Source organism: Heptranchias perlo, chromosome 1, assembly GCF_035084215.1.
Source record: "Heptranchias perlo isolate sHepPer1 chromosome 1, sHepPer1.hap1, whole genome shotgun sequence".
In the NCBI taxonomy this organism is placed as follows: domain Eukaryota; kingdom Metazoa; phylum Chordata; class Chondrichthyes; order Hexanchiformes; family Hexanchidae; genus Heptranchias; species Heptranchias perlo.
In genome coordinates, this window is record NC_090325.1 from 105,379,777 (window position 1) to 105,399,920 (window position 20,144).

Genomic DNA, 20,144 nt, shown 5'->3' on the forward strand with positions numbered 1-20,144 from the left:
ACATGTCTATGGGCAGGGCTTTAACAGAGAAATTAAATGTAGGAAGAACAATGATGGAGATGTAGGATGCTGGTACTGGTTCTGCTGCTGCCATTTACACCTCCTCTGGACCCATCTTTTGTTTCTTTATTATCCCATTATCACCCCCTTTTGCCTTGCACCATCATCTCTTCTATCATTTAACCCCTCCTGTCCTCCGCCCTATCACAGACCGTCCCTTTTGTTCTTTTCTCTCCTCCCCCCCACCCCCTTTGCCTGGCTCTGTACCTGCTTCTAATCTTTTAAATCTCTTAACTTCTTCCAGTTCTGAAGAAAGGTCATAGACCTGAAACGTTAACTCTGTCTCACCATAGCTGCTGCCTGACCTGCTGAGTGTTTCTATCATTTTCTGTTTCTATTGTAGGAAGAAGTACACTCCCATCACCTTGGCAAATGCTGTAAGGGGAGTCGAAAAATCCACACAGTTGCAGTAAAAGCCGCTGTTCTGAGGTTGAAGGTATACTTGTAGGGCAGGGTAAAGGGAATTTTACTCTGCTTCTGTCCTGTCCTTTATATGGCCTGGGAGCACTTGAGCTTATCATCAGGATGCAAAAATGGGAAAACGTTCCCTTCCCGAGTACTGACTTCCCTCATTTTGATAAGCACAAAAAAAATAGCATTTGGCCAATAAAAAGAAGTAAACAGCAAGCTACACAATCACTTACTTATTGCCCTGACATGGGTCGTTGGTTTGCTGGTCACAAAGTGTCCCCGTCCAACCTCCCTCACACTCACAGGTGAAGCTGGACTGGCCAATGGCGTGACAGGTGCCATGCTGGCACATCTTCTTCTGGCAGGGTTCACAGCCTGGCAGAATGCCAATCTGCATTGGAACTTTCTTGAAGTCCTGCAGTTCATTGTTGATATACAAGTTGCGAATGCAGCCATGGAAACTAGTGCCATTCTGGCCTGGCCCTTGGCGCAAAGCTGCGACATTCGTCTTGGTGGGCATACCTAAAAAGGAACAAAAGTACGGTGAATGATCTGGGGCAGCGAACGTACTTTTGAGTTCGTACTGAAATCACATAGCAACACACAAGCATATTCTAACTGATATGTCTAAATAACTTTCACGGTTCATTTCCTTCAATGATTAAATAGTTATTTCTAAAAATCTTCCTTTTATCACTCTCTTTATAAGCCTACAATTCCCATGTATTTTATATTTTGCATTAGATCCCCATCGGCAACGACCTGATATCTAACTCTCCAGTGGGGGCTACACGTGAGCAGTGCTTATCCATTATCATTAAAACATTCTAAGTTGGAGAACCACGGGTCGAAACCTAAATCTCACCACTCCAAGGCACAGTGCATTGATGTTCTAGAGTGCTGCCCTGCGGAGTCATCACTTAAACTCCAAATAAATCAATCCCCGGGTGATGCAGCACTATTTTGGTAAATCGTGCCTCACATGTGAATCTGTTAATCCACCAGCAAAATTATTAAGAAAATTACACAAAATAATAAGTGTGCCAAGGGCTTTGCTTTATTAATTAAACACATCTCTGTAATCACCAGTGTATAACATTTCGATTTATGTTTTCTTGTAAACTTATTTTTGAGTTTAACAAAATGGGATGAAATGCCCGAATATTTGACAGTAAGTTTCCCCTTGCATATCTTGTGGGTTTTGCTCTTTGTCTGGAACCGTGAAGGTTTACACAAAGCATAGGAAGATTCCTCATCAGTGTAAATTTAAGTAATATATTTGAACACCTCCATACCTCCAACGTAGAGTGGGGAGTCTACATTGAGTGTGGACTGTCTGGCTAAGTTGTTGATGCTCTTTGGGCTTCCTCCGTCTATAACCAGGCTCAACATCTGATCAGCTGCTACCAACTCCAGACTGTGAAAGTTGCCATCATTGATTGTTTCCACACTGTAGAAAGAACAAGAGAAATAAGTTGCCTGGATAATGGATATTTTATGTTGCACCAAAAATCATCGAGAGTTCCTTGAACAGGTACCAAGAACATAATAAAAGTTTGTAGTTAATCAAACATTGAATATATATTTTCTTAAAATATTGTAGCTTTCGCCTAACACACGAGATATGATAAATTCAGCAGAATGGTTCACTTGATCCACTTTAACATACTACACTTCAATTTTTTATATATATCATTGTTCATTTTCTCTCTGCTTCTCTTGAAGGTGCTGGCTCTTGGTGAAATACAGTTGCATGGGCACCAGACACCCTTTGGTTGATTTCCCAAATGACAGTTGGGACAAACTTTTTATGGAAGCAGAGGGCATGGCTGAGGTACTAAATGAATACTTCGCAATTGTCTTCACTAAAGAAGAGGATGCTGCCATTGTAGCAGTGAAAGAGGAGGTAGTAGCGATAGTGGATAGGATAAAAATAGATAAAGAAGAGGTACATTGGCGGTACTTAAAGTAGAAAAGTCACCCGGTCCAGATGGGATGCATTCTAGGTTACTGAGGGAAGTAAGGGTGGAAATTGCAGAGGCTCTGGCTCCAATCTTCCAATCCTCCTTAAGATACAGGGATGGTGCCGGAGGACTGGAGGATTGCAAATGTTACACCCGTGTTCAAAAAAGGGGAGAGGGATAAACCTGGCAATTACAGGCCAGTCTGTCTAATTTCAGTGATGGGGAAACTTTTAGAGACAATAATCTGGGACAAAATAAATTGGCTGTTGGAAAAGTAAGGGCTAATAAATGAAAGTCAGCATGGATTTGTTAAAGGAAAATCATGTTTGACTAACTTGATTGAATTCTTTGATGAAGTAACGGAGAGGGTTAATGAGGGTAGCGCGGTTGATGTTGTGTATATGGACTTTCAAAAGGCATTTGATAAAGTGCCACATAATAGACTTGTTAACAAAATTAAAGCCCATGGGATTAAAGGTACAGCGGTTGTGTGGACACAAAATTGGCGAAGGGACAGAAAGCAGAGAATAGTGGTGAACGGTTGTTTTTCAGATTGGAGGGAAGTATACAGTGGTGTTCTCCAGGGGTCAATATTAGACCATTGTTCTTTTTGATATATATTAATGACCTGGACTTGGGTATAGTGGGTATAATTTCAAAGTTTGCCGATGACACGAAACTTAGAAATGTAGCACACAATGTGAAGGTTAGTAACTGACTTCAGGACATAGACAGACTGGTGAAATGGGCAGATACATGGCAGATGAAATTTAACGCAGAGAAGTGTGAAGTGATGCATTTTGGTAGAAAGAATAAGGAGAGGCAATATAAACTAAATGGGACAATTTTAAAGGGGGTGCAGGAACACAGAGACCTGGGGTTGCACATGCACAAATCTTTGAAGGTGGCAGGACAGGTTGAGAAGGCTGTCAAAAAAGCGTATGGGATCCTGGGCTTTATTAATAGAGGTGTAGAATACAAAAGCAAGGACGTTATGCTGAACCTTTATAAAACACTGGTTAGGCTGCAGCTGGAGTATTGTGTTCAATTCTGGGCACCACACTTTAGGAAGGATGTCATGAACGGTTTTGACAGAGTAAATAAGGAGAAAATGTTTCCAGTGGCAGAAGGGTCAGTAACCAGAGGACACAGATTTAAGGTGATCGGCAAAAGAGCCAGAGGTGACATGAGGAAACAATTTTTACGCAGCGAGTTTCAATGCACTGCCTGAAAGGGTGGTGGAAGCAGATTCAGCAGGTACTTCCAAAGGGAATTAGATAATAAATACTTGAAGGGAAAAAATGTACAGGGCTATGGGGAAAGAGCAGGTGAATGAGACTAATTGGATAGCTCTTTCAAAGAGCTAATACAGGCACAATGGGCCGAATGGCCTCCTCTTGTGCTGTACCTACTACGATTCTATGATTGGCAGGCTAACTGACCTGGGGGGAGTCACAGTCGAGCCCAAGCCTGTACTCACCTGACATTCACACTGTAAAATTTACAGCAGGATTCACTGGTTAGCAATCAGTCACGAGAACCCTAGTTAAATTGTCTCTTCCCTAGCTGAGAGGCACTGAGACCAATTGCAACATTCCTACTGCTGCCTTGGCTGAGATCGGCTAATTCATCGCAGACTGGAGATCAAAGGTGAGAGCTGCCTGGTCCCTATGGGTCAGTTCCACTCTGGGCAGTAAACTTAACCACTGAATGAGGAGAGTAGGGCTTTGATCATATCATGAGCTTAATGGTGATTATTACCAGAGTGAATGCCATGAGATCTGACTGGCTGCCTCACTATGCTTTATGATTTTAAAAAAATCAACAGCCAAATAAACAACTCAATTTAAATAGGTCTGGTATTTGTTTCAAATTAAATTACAAACCATGATAATACATTAAAATGTAAGGCTCGAACCATGAAGGAACATGGTGAGAAGGTGGGTAGTTCAGATTGAGATCCATTAAAAAAGCTTGTTAGCCATCTTTTCCTGAAGAAAACCAAGGGAGAATTCCTGTGTAACTAGTAACGAGGATAGTCGGGCTGAAAAGGATCAACAAGAAGCATCAGAATGTCGGAACAAAGGAAAAGAGCAGTCTAAGAGCAGTCGGAGAGGGAGCTGAGGGAAGACAGGAGAAATAGTAGGTTGGAGTAACGTGAAATTCCTTGGAAGCAATGTGTGAGACACTGCAGGTGATTTTCAATTGCTGGCTGCCTAAAACCAGGCAGCTGGCAGTTGATAATCAGGGTGGAGGGCACCTCAGCCGCCCCAATGATATCCAAGGCCTACCTGATGCAGTTTTCAGGCGGGCTTGTAAGTGGGCAGGCAGCACATCTGCCTGTTTTAGATGTAAGGCAGCTCAAATATGCAAATCGGGGTCTGATGTTGTTGTAGGACCCCGTTTGCTATTTGCATGTACAAATGAGCGGGGTGTGTGCTGAGCTTACTCTGGTACTCAGGTGGTGAGCAGCCGAACCAACAGTCTTTAAGGAAAACCCTGGTGGCTGCTCAAGAAAAGGCCCAGAATTTTTTGGGGAGAATTTTTGTGGGACCACGAGTGCTTCTTCTAGCTTCACAAAAACAATGTGGTCCACTGCCAGCCTGTGCTCAATCCCCTCCGTGATTGGCTCCTCTCTCCTAGGCCAGACCTGCCGACTGGCTCAGCAAGGGAGCCGACCGATTTCCTACCCTCCAGCAACCGCGAGCTGAAGCGGGTTGCCCGTTTGGCGCCTACTGTCAGTGGCATTCAAGCGAGGCCTGAATCTGAAAATGGTTCAGGGGGCCCGAGGCGGGCCACTCCGCCAATGCGGTTTCGGGTGGATTTCATGTGTTGACGCCAACAGCCCCGACACAATGAACAAATTTTAACATGGACCAATCCTTATTCTAGGAACATAGGAACAGGAGTAGGCTATTCAGCCCCTTGTGCCTGCTCTGCCATTTGATAAGATCATGGCTGATCTGTGATCTAACTCCATATACCTGCCTTTGGCCCATATCCCTTAATACCTTTGGTTGCCAAAAAGCTATCTATCTCAGATTTAAATTTAGCAATTGAGCTAATATCAATTGCCGTTTGCGGAAGAGAGTTCCAAACTTCTACCACCCTTTGTCTGTAGAAATGTTTTCTAATCTCGCTCCTGAAAGGTCTGGCTCTAATTTTTAGACTGTGCCCCCTACTCCTAAAATCCCCAACCAGCAGAAATAGTTTCTCTCTATCCACCCTATCTGTTCCCCTTAATATCTTATAAATTTCGATCAGATCACCCCTTAACCTTCAAAACTCTAGAGAATACAACCCTAATTTGTGTAATCTCTCCTCGTAACTTAACCCTTGAAGTCTGGGTATCATTCTAGTAAACCTACACTGCACTCCCTCCAAGGCCAATATGTCCTTCCGAAGGTACGGTGCCCAGAACTGCTCACGGTACTCCAGGTGCGGTCTAACCAGGGTTTTGTATAGCTGCAGCATAGCTTCTGCCCCCTTGTATTCTAGTCCTCCAGATATAAAGGCCAGCATTCCATTTGCCTTATTGATTATTTTCTGCACCTGTTCATGACACTTCAATGATCTATGTACCTGAACCCTTAAGTCCCTTTGGACATCCACTGGTTTTAACTTTTTACCATTTAGAAAGTACCCTGATGGGTGGATGACCTCACATTTGTCACAGTTTTGCCCATTCACCTAATCTATCAATATCCCTTTGTAATTTTATGTTTTCATCCACACTGCTTACAATGCCACCAATCTTTGTGTCATCGGCAAACTTAGATAGAGACTTTCTATGCCTTCATCTAAGTCGTTAATAAATATTGTGAATAATTGAGGCCCCAAGGCAGATCCCTGCGGGACTCCACTAGTCACATCCTGCCAATGTGAGTACCTACCCATTATCCCGACACTGTCGCCTTTCGCTCAGCCAACTGATCAACTGAAAATTCTCGAGGTGTTCAGTCATCCTATCCTTAATTATAGACTCCAGCATTTTCCCCACAACAAATGTTAGGCTAACTGGTCTATAATTCCCCGGTTTCCCTCTCTCTCCTTTCTTAAAAAGCGGAGTGACGTGTGCAATTTTCCAATCTAGAGGGACAGTTCCTGAATCTATAGAACTTCGAAAGATTATAGTTAGGGCATCCGCAATGTGCTCACCTACTTCCTTTAAAACCCTGGGATGGAAACCATCTGGTCCTGGGGATTTGTCACTCTTTAGTGCTATTATATTCTTCATTACTGTTGCTTTACTTATGGTAATTTTATCGAGTCACTGTCCCCGATTCAATATAAGTTTTCTTTGGATTCTCTTGTCCCATAGCCAGCCACCCCACACCTGGTGGGCTTCCTGACCTGACTCCCAGTTGAATCTTTGACTTCCATCTTGCTTGATGTTCACTCAACAAGATGAACAGAGATCGGGTGCGAATTTCTGCTCCTGCCCAAAGCTAAATCCCGTGTCTCCACAGATACTGCATAAGGCCAGGCCCTTAGTTCCCTTTGCAGATCTGCCATGATCTAATTGAATGGGGAACAGGCTCGAGGGGCTGAATGGCCTACTCCTGTTCCTATATCCTATATTCCTACCTGAAGTTAAGCTCCAGGTAACAGTGAGAATCCCTACGTGGTCAGTTTTTAGTAAAATATTAAGATGCCTATGTGGCAAAGAAGCAGAATGCAAAATGGTTAGAAAGGGTTAATTAGTAACTGAGATTGATACAAGTGGCCTGGCCCTCCTGCTGGGCCATATGTTTGCTTAGTCAGCAGGCCTGCATTGTCTTATCAATGATATGATGTGGAGATGCCGGTGATGGACTGGGGTTGACAATTGTAAACAATTTTACAACACCAAGTTATAGTCCAGCAATTTTATTTTAAATTCACAAGCTTTCGGAGGCTTCCCCCTTCCTCAGGTGAACGATGTGAAATGAAGTCCTCGAAATGAAATCGCATTTATAATTCACAGAACAATGCTTGGTGAGTACAGACAGTTTTTTCAACTGCCCGTTGCCAAGGCAATCAGTGTGCAGACAGACAGGTGTTACCTGCCAGGTCTCACAGAATATACAAATCACCAAAAAAAAACCAACAAACAAAAAAAAACAGAGATAGAGAGGTAGAAACATAGAAAAGACAGCAACTGACCCGTTATATTAAAAACAGATAACATTTGTTCGCTGGTGGGGTAACGTGTAGCGTGACATGAACCCAAGATCCCGGTTGAGGCCGTCCTCATGGGTGCGGAACTTGGCTATCAATTTCTGCTCGACGATTTTGCGTTGTCGTGTGTCTCGAAGGCCGCCTTGGAGAACGCTTACCCGAAGGTCGGTGGATGAATGTCCATGACTGCTGAAGTGTTCCCCGACTGGGAGGGAACCCTCCTGTTTGGCGATTGTTGCGCGGTGTCCGTTCATCCGTTGTCGCAGCGTCTGCATGGTCTCGCCAATGTACCATGCTCTGGGGCATCCTTTCCTGCAACGTATGAGGTAGACAACGTTGGCCGAGTCACAGGAGTATGAACCATGCACCTGGTGGGTGGTGTCCTCTCGTGTGATGGTGGTATCTGTGTCGATGATCTGGCATGTCTTGCAGAGGTTACCGTGGCAGGGTTGTGTGGTGTCGTGGACGCTGTTCTCTTGAAAGCTAGGTAATTTGCTGCGAACGATGGTCTGTTTGAGGTTGGGTGGCTGTTTAAAGGCGAGTAGTGGAGGTGTGGGGATGGCCATAGCGAGGTGTTTGTCCTCATTGATGACATGTTGAAGGCTGCGGAGAACATGGCGTAGTTTCTCCGCTCCGGGGAAGTACTGGACGACAAAGGGTACTCTGTTGGTTGCATCCCGTGTTAGTCTCCTGAGGAGGTCTATGCGATTTTTTGCTGTGGCCCGTCGGAACTGTCGATCGATGAGTCGAGCGTCATATCCCGTTCTTACTAGGGCGTAGTAAGAACGGGATATGACGCTCGACTCATCGATCGACAGTTCCGACGGGCCACAGCAAAAAATCGCATAGACCTCCTCAGGAGACTAACACGGGATGCAACCAACAGAGTACCCTTTGTCGTCCAGTACTTCCCCGGAGCGGAGAAACTACGCCATGTTCTCCGCAGCCTTCAACATGTCATCAATGAGGACAAACACCTCGCTATGGCCATCCCCACACCTCCACTACTCGCCTTTAAACAGCCACCCAACCTCAAACAGACCATCGTTCGCAGCAAATTACCTAGCTTTCAAGAGAACAGCGTCCACGACACCACACAACCCTGCCACGGTAACCTCTGCAAGACATGCCAGATCATCGACACAGATACCACCATCACACGAGAGGACACCACCCACCAGGTGCATGGTTCATACTCCTGTGACTCGGCCAACGTTGTCTACCTCATACGTTGCAGGAAAGGATGCCCCAGAGCATGGTACATTGGCGAGACCATGCAGACGCTGCGACAACGGATGAACGGACACCGCGCAACAATCGCCAAACAGGAGGGTTCCCTCCCAGTCGGGGAACACTTCAGCAGTCATGGACATTCATCCACCGACCTTCGGGTAAGCGTTCTCCAAGGCGGCCTTCGAGACACACGACAACGCAAAATCGTCGAGCAGAAATTGATAGCCAAGTTCCGCACCCATGAGGACGGCCTCAACCGGGATCTTGGGTTCATGTCACGCTACACGTTACCCCACCAGCGAACAAATGTTATCTGTTTTTAATATAACGGGTCAGTTGCTGTCTTTTCTATGTTTCTACCTCTCTATCTCTGTTTTTTTTTGTTTGTTGGTTTTTTTTTGGTGATTTGTATATTCTGTGAGACCTGGCAGGTAACACCTGTCTGTCTGCACGCTGATTGCCTTGGCAACGGGCAGTTGAAAAAACTGTCTGTACTCACCAAGCATTGTTCTGTGAATTATAAATGCGATTTCATTTCGAGGACTTCATTTCACATCGTTCACCTGAGGAAGGGGGAAGCCTCCGAAAGCTTGTGAATTTAAAATAAAATTGCTGGACTATAACTTGGTGTTGTAAAATTGTTTACAATTATCAATGATAGGTCTTTGATGTGATTCAAGGACTGGTCTGAATGTCTCCATGTTTATGGCAGATCAATATAGGTAACGAGCTTAGCCAAAGTTGAAAGACATTCCAGGTTGGGAGATAAGGAACAGAAGGGACAGGGAAGAACATTCCAAGTTGGAAGGTGAGGAAGTATCCCATTTGATGTCTAACAGCAGCATGATCAGCACATGGACGATTTATGATTGGCCGGAAATAATGTAACCTCGCATGGCAACCTATGCCCGGCTTATGATTGGTGTTGACCCTCGTTAAGTATGTTCCAACCCTATTGATTTGTATAAAAACGTGTGGATTTCTGTATGTTTTTGTTCTTGCTCTGCCAGCATAGAGGGACTCTATCAGGAGTCCAAATCAATGCTGCAGACTAAGAACCCTGCTATTAAAGTTGTGCTGAACTTTAAAATGTATTCGACTTCAGTTATTACTGAACCAGACTGAGGGGAAAGAATCCGGATCGTCAACAGTATTGTCAAGAGCAGCTCATAACTCAGAGGATTTTTCTTAACCCCACCCCCACTTGTTCTTCTTTTCCACTCCATATTTTTACTTCCAACTCCCTCACAGATGATTGAATTCCTCTGGCGGCCACTTTTTTCTTTCCTGATCCTCTGGAGTTGCCATTTCTTTTAACTGTAATTCTCACCCCAACCGCTTTTCACAGTTTCCTTCCCAGACCTCCTCATAATCACATTCAGAATGATTTTCACACGGAGAGGGTGCAAGCTACTCTCCAACCCTCAATTAGCAAACAGTCGTATTAGTCCCTGCCACCACCAACACTGCCATGGACTCCAGCTCCATGGACAGCCTGGGACAGAATGCTCAATCCCTGCTCTTAAGTTACTCTTTTGTAACCAGTACATACTCCGCGTGTGAAAGGGAAGGAGTTGGGCTGCAATGTGCTTGGTCTCTGTGTTAACAAAAGGCACCACATTCAAAATTAAATAACTGTAAAACAATGCAGAAAAAAATAAACATAACCAACGTAAACTAAAGTAGCAAAAAGACTCAAGAGAAACTGAAGAAAACCAAGGGAGAATAAAATAGCAGGCCAAAAGATAAAAAACTCAATAGAGGGGAAAATGGAAAGAAAGGCATGAAACAAAAGGTAAGAAACAAGATACGAAGAGAACAAGAAAAAAAATTAATAATTTTTACAACAAATTCAACTTTCATAAAGAGTACTACATTTTTAAATATATTTTTTCCCATCGAGATCGACTACTGCAGATTCACCAGAATGATACCAGGGCTTAAAGGGTTAAATTATGAGGTCAGGTTGCAAAAACTTGGCTTGTATTCCCTTGAGTTTGGAAAGTTGAGGGGTGATCGAATTGAGATGTTTCAAATGATAAAAGGATTCAATAGGGTAGATACAGAGAAACTATTTCCTCTGGTGTGGGAATGCAGAACAAGGGGGCACAATCTTAAAATTAGAGCCAGGTCATTCAGGAGTGAAATCAGGAACTTTCTCCTCCAAAAGTCTGTGGATACTGTGACAATTGACATTTTTAAGACTGAGATTGATAGTTTTTTGTTAGGTAGGTGTATCAAGGGATATGGTGGTTATATGGAGATGCGGTAGAGATCAGTCATGATCTAATAGAATGGCAGAACAGGCTCGAGGGGCTGGAGGGATTCCTGCTCCTATGAACCTATATTCCTATAAATGCTTTCCGGGACTGCTGTGCAAAGCGGGCTCGGGCTGTAGTAACTAACATTACATTATAATTGTGGGTGGTAAAGGAACTACATTTTTGTGAGCAAACTCATTTAGTAAAGAAGTGCTTAAACAGCAAAGAATGGGTTTTCATGTCTAACTTGCTCTGCTGCCATATTCAGAGGAAGATAAGATGTTGAGTATACAAATGGCCAGTTGTCTGATGCATGGAAAAGAATACCAACTCTTCCAGAGATGACAAGCAAACATATCTAGACTGCCTTTGCTAGCTGTTAATCAGTGGAAGTGTGAAAAGGATTAAAATAGTGTGTTTAATTATCTGGCATTGCCTGGGGAGATGGATGTTTTCTAGCTCACTCGGACTTAATGGAAGACCATTTGTCACAGCAACAATTCAAATATGACTGACAGACGCTGTGCACAGTGTTAACCCAGTACCTCACTGTTGACCTTGTTCTGATTTCAATGATTAGACGCACAGCTTTGTGATGTGCCATTTCTATTAACAGGAGGACAGCTTCATTTACAAGATTAAAGTTTTATTGGGCCATTTAATTTGTCATCATATTTAAAGCAGAATTTTCCAGGGCAGACAAAAAAAGGACCATTCAATTGCTCTTGGAAGAGCAGATGCAGCTGGGAAGGTAGAAAATATAGAAAATAGGAGGAGTAGGCCATTCGGCCCTTCGAGCCTGCTCCGCCATTCAATATGAACATGGCTGATCCTCTATCTCAATACCATATTCCCGCTCTCTCCCCATACCCCTTGATGCCTTTTGTTTCTAGAAATCTATCTAGCTCTTTCTTAAATATATTCAGTGACTTGGCCTCCACAGCCTTCTGTGGTAGAGAGTTCCACAGGTTCACCACCCTCTGAGTGAAGAAATTTCTCCTCATCTCAGTCCTAAATGTCCTACCCTGTATTCTGAGACTGTGATCACTCATTCTGGACCCCCCAGCCAGGGGAAACATCCTCCCTGCATCCAGTCTGTCTAGTCCTGGTCAGAATTTTATATGTTTCAATGAGATTCCCTCTCATTCTTCTACACTCGAGTGAATATAGGCCTAGTCAACCAATCTCTCCTCATACGACAGTCCTGCCATCCTAGGAATCAGTCTGGTGAACCTTCGCTGCACTCCCTCTATGGCAAGTGTATCCTTTCTTAGATAAGGAAACCAAAACTGCACACAATACTCCAGATGTGGTCTCACCAAGGCCCTGTATAACTGCAGTAAGACATCCTTGCTCCTGTACTCAAATCCTCTTGCAATGAAGGCCAACATACCATTTGCCTTTCTAACTGCTTGCTGCACCTGCAGTGACTGGTGTACAAGGATACCCAGGTCCCTTTGTACATCAACATTTCCCAATCTATCACCATTTAAATAATACTCTGCCTTTCTGTTTTTCCTTCCAAAGTGGATAACTTCACATTGATCCACATTATACTGCATCTGCCATGTATTTGCCCACTCACTCAACTTGTCTAAATCGCCTTGAAGCCTCTTTGTATCCTCCTCACAACTCATGATCCCACCTAGTTTTGTGTCGTCAGCAAACTTGGAATTATTACATTTGGTTCCCTTATCCAAATCATTGATATATATTTTGAATAGCTGGGGCCCAAGCACTGATCCCTGCGGTACCCCACTAGTCACTGCCTGCCACCCCAAAAAGACCCGTTTATTCCTACTCTCTGTTTCCTGTCTGTAACCAATTTTCAATCCATGCCAGTATATTCCCCCCATCCCATCTGCTTTAATTTTGCACACTAACCTTTTACGTGGGACTTTATCAAAGGCCTTCTGGAAATCCAAATAAACCACATCCACTGGTTCTCCCTTATCTATTCTACCTGTTACATCCTCAAAAAACTCCAGTAGGTTTGTCAAACATGATTTCCCTTTCATAAATCCATGTTGACTTTGTCTAATCCCGTTGATATTTTCCAAGTGTCCTGTTATCACATCCTTTCTAATAGACTCTAGCATTTTCCCGACTACTGATGTTAGGCTAACCTGTCTGTAGTTCCCTGTTTTCTCTCTCCCTCCTTTTTTAAATAGTGGGGTTACATTTGCCACCCTCCAATCTGCAGGAACTGTTCCGTAATCTATAGAATTTTGGAAGATGACAACTAATGCATCTACTATTTCCATGGCTACCTCTTTTAGTACTCTGGGATGCAGGTACTCTGGGAAGGTACCAGAACATTCAACTTTGAGCAACGTTAAAACAAACCAGAAAATGCTGGAAACGCTCAGCAGATCAGGCAACATCTGTGGAGACACAAGTTAACGTTTCTGGTGTGGACCCTTCGTCACAACTAGACTTTTACGTTAACGTGTCTGTTCTGTCCATAGAGGCTGCCCAACCTGCTCAGCGTTTTAGCCTTTTGTTTTCCTTTCAAATTTCCAGCATCTGCAGTAATCTTGCTTTTGTTTTAAACAAACCAGGTCCATCATGCGTATATAAGTACTTAGCCATAATTACCCATGCAAGCATTATACCATACTATTGCTGTGTGACAGCCATATTAAAAAGCCACCATAATGTCCTCCTTGACTGAAACCGTAGTAATAAATGACAAATGTAAAAAAATCGCAGGCTTGTCAAGGTATTCTAATTGAGTTGAGTTAATTATTAGCAGTACCTTTGTGTTATGCAAGCCTACAGCTTGACAGAAGGACCTGTCACTATTCAGTATATGAGTGATGAATTGTCTAATTAATGCCTTATGGCACAACATTTCTCTTTTCCCCTCTTTTGTGACTCTGCAATTAATTCTGACATTACGAGTCTTGTTTGGTTGGATGAGTTTGGATGAATCACTTGGAATCAGCCAGTTTCAAGCATATTGCATGCAGCCTGATCCTTTAGAAAGAACGCTGCTGCAGATTAATTTCACATCGAATTATCAAAATGAGTTTTTGTTCTTAAAATGATATTAAAATATTTAAATTATACTTTTTTTCATTTTGTAAATTTGAGAGTGTCGCTCTATTTTCTTCCCATTTCTCTGGCCTTAGTAAGGTTTTACACTAATCTGAGGTGAGCAATGGTGCTCTAAACTGGCTGTAGTCAAGTGTGTGAGCATGAGCTTGAATTGATTCACCTGCTGGAAAAGTATGTGTGGGTGAACATCAAGTGAGCACAGTATCAGCTTCGACTGTGATGCCACCCTCCCCCTCCGATAGTCGAATAGCCTACTGACACTCACTCGCTATGCACATGGATGAAGAATGGTTACTTGGGGAGGATACTTGAGTGTTGCTGCCAATTGTGGAAACAGATCCTACTATGAGCCACCTTTTAGGAGAGGAAGGAAGAGGAGAAAAGAAAGGGAAACAACTTGAAATGACTTTCTTTCATCAAACACCAGGGTTCTTTTCAGGAACTGGCTTTCTTAGACTCACTGATGCTTACTTAAGGTACAGAATTACCACCAGGGAACTGTGGGACATGGAAAATTGTCAACTGAGTGATGTGCTTCCCAAAGCCACAAGTTGAACCAACTATATCTCAAACCACGTCTGTGGAATAAGTATCCATAAATACTGTAAAGTTGTCCATTTGTGCAGTTTAAGAACAGTTGTTCAATTATCACTGCAAAATGAATAGATCACAATAGCAAAATTTATAAAAATCACCAATATGCTTTCACAAACTTATTATTTGGAGAAGTTGCACAATGAATTTGTGTTTTCATAAAAATACAAAGGTGACTTGCAGCTGGAATTTATCAGTGATTGGCAGTCTGGATAGAGTGGTAGAAGTACAGTGATAATTGTAGATTAATTATCTGCTTCATACACAAGTGTAGAAGTCTTAGAATCATAGAATCATAGAAGTTACAACATGGAAACAGGCCCTTCGGCCCAACATGTCCATGTCGCCCAGTTTATACCACTAAGCTAGTCCCAATTGCCTGCACTTGGCCCATATCCCTCTATACCCATCTTACTCATGTAACTGTCCAAATGCTTTTTAAAAGACAAAATTGTACCCGCCTCTACTACTGCCTCTGGCAGCTCGTTCCAGACACTCACCACCCTTTGAGTGAAAAAATTGCCCCTCTGGATCCTTTTGTATCTCTCCCCTCTCACCTTAAATCTATGCCCCCTCGTTATAGACTCCCCTACCTTTGGGGAAAGATTTTGACTATCTACCTTATCTATGCCCCTCATTATTTTATAGACTTCTATAAGATCACCCCTTAACCTCCTACTCTCCAGGGAAAAAAGTCCCAGTCTGTCTAACCTCTCCCTGTAAGTCAAACCATCAAGTCCCGGTAGCATCCTAGTAAATCTTTTCTGCACTCTTTCTAGTTTAATAATATCCTTTCTATAATAGGGTGACCAGAACTTCTTCTTGTGTGATTCAAAGTCTAAGTCATTCAAACAATAAACGTACTATAAGTAGAGGTGCAGATTTCCCAACCTGCATCATGGTTTTATGAGCTCCTGCGTTTCTGATTGGCTCTCAGGCCATCAAGTATCCCTTTGGTGACATCCTTATACTGGTTTTGCAGGGAGACTGAAATCAACTGACTCCATGTCGATAAGAAAACTTTTACTAAAACATTAAATCAAATTCTTTTGAGGCTATGCTATTATTTTCTTCTATAAAATTGGGGTGTACTTTCAACAAAAAATATTTCCCACATACTTTCTTTCCTCTTTAAACCAAAACCCTTTAAAGTTGTCCAATATGCTCGTTGTGTGATATTCTTAATTGATCACCTCAATTTGATCCTATTACCATCACCAGTGACAGACCTGTAACCACCAGTACTTATCCAAAGGACAAATGGCTCAAAAAGCTCTCCCCAGACATAACTCACTATTGGAAGGATAAAATGTGTCACTGTTTTTTCGCCATTCAAGCAGGTAAACATTTTACACACTCTCCAATACTAAAATGCTACTGACAATCCTGTCAGAATCAAATTTCTTTGATTTTTTTTCCTATTATTTCTCTTGATTTTTTAAGAGACCAAAAAACTATCAATTATGTAGCACCTTATCACAGCCTTAAGACACCCCAAAACAATTCACATCAAATTAATTACTTCTGAAGTGTAGTTACTATTATATACGTAGAACTGTTTAAACAGTGAATGTTGATGACATTGTCACAGGGTAATAATTTAGTGGAGTTACTGTCTCTAACAGAATGAAGGAACTGAGTTAACATACACAGAGATGAAACTCCCTGAGCTAATGATACCACCAATCCACATTAATTCAGCTGTTGGGATTCACCAAATCTCCTGGGATCAGCAGGAGGGCACCTACTTTGCATGGGACCAATGAGCACTCTTGCCAATTGGGTGAATCTGTGGTGCCCGACTGTCCTATGCTGTTTTATAATCCCCCACCTGTCTGCCATCATGGTGGGGGGAGGGGGGGTTAGCTCAGCCATCGCCACTTTAGTGCTCTGTGTAAAAGGACTGGTCCAGATATTTTGGGAAACCAGGTCGCTCCCCTTGCCTGATTCCCCCTCGGTGAGGCCGACTTTGTCCTTTCAAGGTATGCCTCATCTCACTCAGCATAACGATCTCTCGTCCAATTCCAGGAATTGTCGGAGCTGGGGAAGCAGGAGCTCCTTGTGTGGGCAGTCTCCACCCCAAGGACCGCTCTATGATGTCATTGGCCTTTGAGGGATGCGTGAAGCTGCCACCATTTATGAGGCTGACTAGGAAATCAGGGTTTTGGCGGGGACCTGGGTCCTGTTTTCTGGTGGATTCCGCTGGATCCCTGCTGGAGGTTTCAGTGGGAACCCAGTGGAACTCGAGAAAATTTGGAACCTTTTATTATTTAAGCAGCACTAAAGCACATTTATCTCTTACAGAAAATGTTTCAAATGTTTTAAAATCAAACTGAACCCAGGCCTGGGTGTTGCTGTGGATTAACACTGTTCTTTTCAGCTCTGGGTCTTGGGTTCAAATTCAGCCCAGACTGATGTGCAGAAATCTCCGTCTTCTATCTATGGAAGAAGCTCATATGAAATGCATTTGTTTGGGCAGTCTCAACCCAGTTCTCAGTGGGCACGAACTCGCAGCACAAAACTGCCCCAATCTGCCATCATACTCAGAGAAGCCACATAGTTGCTGGTGTGGGAAATGTTACCGTAGTTCAGTGGGATTGAGGTTGAAGAATTTTGTTGGGATGGAGCAGAGGAACGTTTACTCTGCAGCTAATTGTGCTACCTGACTTGGAAGGACTTGATTAAGATATTTGGGGCACTAAATTGGGCCATGAGCACCCGTTGTTTCGGCGCTAGGCGGTCTCTCCAACATCCAAGCTGACGTCTTGGCTGCGCAGGCACATTTCCAGCCTGACGTGTGCCGGACACCATCTTGGTATAGGAGTTAGAGCATGCGTAAATACCGAACGCCAGTTGCATGTAGAGTAAGGAGAAATGGATACAATCAGTGTGCAAAGCTGATTTAAAGTGATAGACACCATTTTGGAACTTAACGCTCAACTCAGCACACAGTCTTAACCCGACCATCTGAACGTGTCTGAGAGTGTCTGGAGGTCCCCCCACCAGCGCTATTTAAAGGGACCTTGCAGGATTTACAGATTAGTGGCTGGATTATTGCTTCTGGCTGCAAATGGAGACATTTGTAACTGTTTTTGGAGGTCTCCTATCCTTGAATACTAGGACTATGTGACATAACATAACATTTAGAGCCAGGCCATGCAGGAGTGAAGTTATGAAACGCTTCTACACACAAAGGGTGGGAGAAGTTTGGAACACTCTTTTGCTAACGGCAATTGATGGTAGCTCAATTGTGAATTCTAAATCTGAGATTGATAGATTTCTGTGAACCAAGGGTATTAAGGGATAAGAACATAAGAACATAAGAAATAGGAGCAGGAGTAGGCCAATCGGCCCCTCGAGCCTGCTCTGCCATTCAATAAGATCATGGCTGATCTGATCCTAACCTCAAATCTAAAATCATGTCCGATTTCCTGCCCGCTCCCCGTAACCCCTAATTCCCTTTACTTTTAGGAAACTGTCTATTTCTGTTTTAAATTGATTTAATGGGACTAAGACAGGTATATGGAGTTAGGTCACAGGTCCACCATGATCTCACTGACTGGCGGAACAGGCTCGAGGGGCTAAATGCCACTACCACTTGCTGCCTCCGGATATGCGCCACCTTCTTCTGCAAGAGAGTGGGATTTGTATCTGGGTGATGTGCCCATGGTTGAATAGCTGCCAGTGTGTGTGGCCTGTGAGTTTTGGGTGGGCGGCTTGCAACAGTGGTAATTTGTAAGGGTGAGAGGAAGCATCTGATTGGAAGAGTTGAGTACTGATGGAAAGAGTTTGTTGGTATGTGGGTGATGGGGGTGTGGTGTGTGGAGCAGTGGATGCAGCTAGTGGTGCAGTCAGTAGGAGACGTCACTTGACAGTTGACCTCACTCACCTTGACCACTCAATTCAAAGTATTGAACTTCTTCCTGCATTGCATCCATGTTCATGATGCTGTGAACCTAGCATTGACCTCCTTCCTCCCCTGCCTCCCACTGCCTTTCGGCATATGTCTGGAGGGCTTCATGCCCCCCCCACCCTGCGAATATAGGATGTCCCTCCTTCTCTTCACCTCTTGCACCAAGGTCTCTAGTGCATCAGCAGAGAACCTTGTGCACGCACTCTCGCAGGCCTGGTACCAACTCAGATCGGCAGATTGATGAGGTCTGGTATGCAGATTGGAGGATGTGGGATTTAGTAGTGCGCAACCTTTATTCAATGTTTTAACATAACTCATCAGTTTGTAAACATATGGACGGGAGCTGCATCTGTGTTTTATGTGTGCGATGTCTGATCTCCGTTCAGACTCCATGCAGACAGTAGACTGTTATTTTCAGCAAATAACAGGGAGCAGCTACCTTTAAGAGATTCTTAAGAGACAGCCTGCCATTAAGAGATTGGGGCTCGCCCTGCTGGTAGAAAGTGTGAATTGCACAGAATCCTCATGGCAACGCTGATTCGGAACGCTGCTTGCAGTTAAGACCTCAGGCCTCACGAAAGTCTTGTCCTGCCTGCACAGGGACCACTGGGCATGGGGTAATAGCGAATCGCACTATCCCTGCCCAATAATAGGCCCTATCCAATTTTTTCCCCCCTTGGTGCCTTAAATGGAAAGTTTTCTCCAGCATTAACATCTCTCAAGACAAAATTTATAAAAAAATAAAAATAAACCTTCTATTAAACATGTGTCTCCTCTACCCATCACACGTTCAGTCTTCATTTGCCAAGCCACGTCTGTAGTTATTATTTGCAAATAGAGACTCACTTTCCCAATGGAGACAGGGTACAGATATTACTCACCTGTAAATGGCTGATGCTGGATAGATACCTGTGTCATAGCTGACACGTACACGCCCACGAAAAAGCTCCACAGCTATATGATCACTATCTCCTTTGTACAGCAAAATCCCATTGTCTTCATCCGTAGCAACCTAAGGAATGTCAAGTGAAGAGGTCAACTAATCGGGTCCTCATGGAGATGGCATCTCACAGAAACAAAACTGTAAGGGATGAGTCATGGAATCATAGAAAGGTTACAGCACGAAAGGAGGCCATTCAGCCCACCAAGTCCATGCCGGGTCTATGCAAGCGCAATCCAGCTCGTTCCACTCCCCCGCCCTATCCCCATAGTCCTGCAAATTTTTTCCTTTTTAGTATTTATCAAGTTCCCTTTTGAAGGCCATGATTGAATCTGCCTCCACCACTCCCTCGGGCAGTGCATTCCAGATCCTAACCGCTCGCTGTGTAAAAAAGTTTTTCCTCATGTCACCTTTGGTTCTTTTGCCAATCACCTTAAATCAATGTCCTCTGGTTCTTGACCCTTCCACCAATAGGAACAGTTTCTCTCTATCTACTCTGTCTAGACTCGTTATGATTTTGAATACCTCTATCAAATCTCCTCTCAACC

The 20,144-nt window shown here is 43.6% G+C and overlaps 1 protein-coding gene across 2 annotated transcripts in view; it reads right to left on the reverse strand.

The window, feature by feature from the left end:
* slit2 (slit homolog 2 (Drosophila)) overlaps window positions 1-20,144 on the reverse strand; it is a 433,881-nt gene that overhangs the window by 11,812 nt on the left and 401,925 nt on the right. For both annotated transcript variants that reach the window (XM_067989278.1, XM_067989268.1), the window contains 3 exons: window positions 19,538-19,668; window positions 1,767-1,921; window positions 705-993 (listed from right to left, as the gene is read on the reverse strand). In XM_067989278.1, the coding sequence (XP_067845379.1) occupies window positions 705-993; window positions 1,767-1,921; window positions 19,538-19,668 (575 nt within the window). The remainder of the gene's footprint in view (window positions 1-704; window positions 994-1,766; window positions 1,922-19,537; window positions 19,669-20,144) is intronic.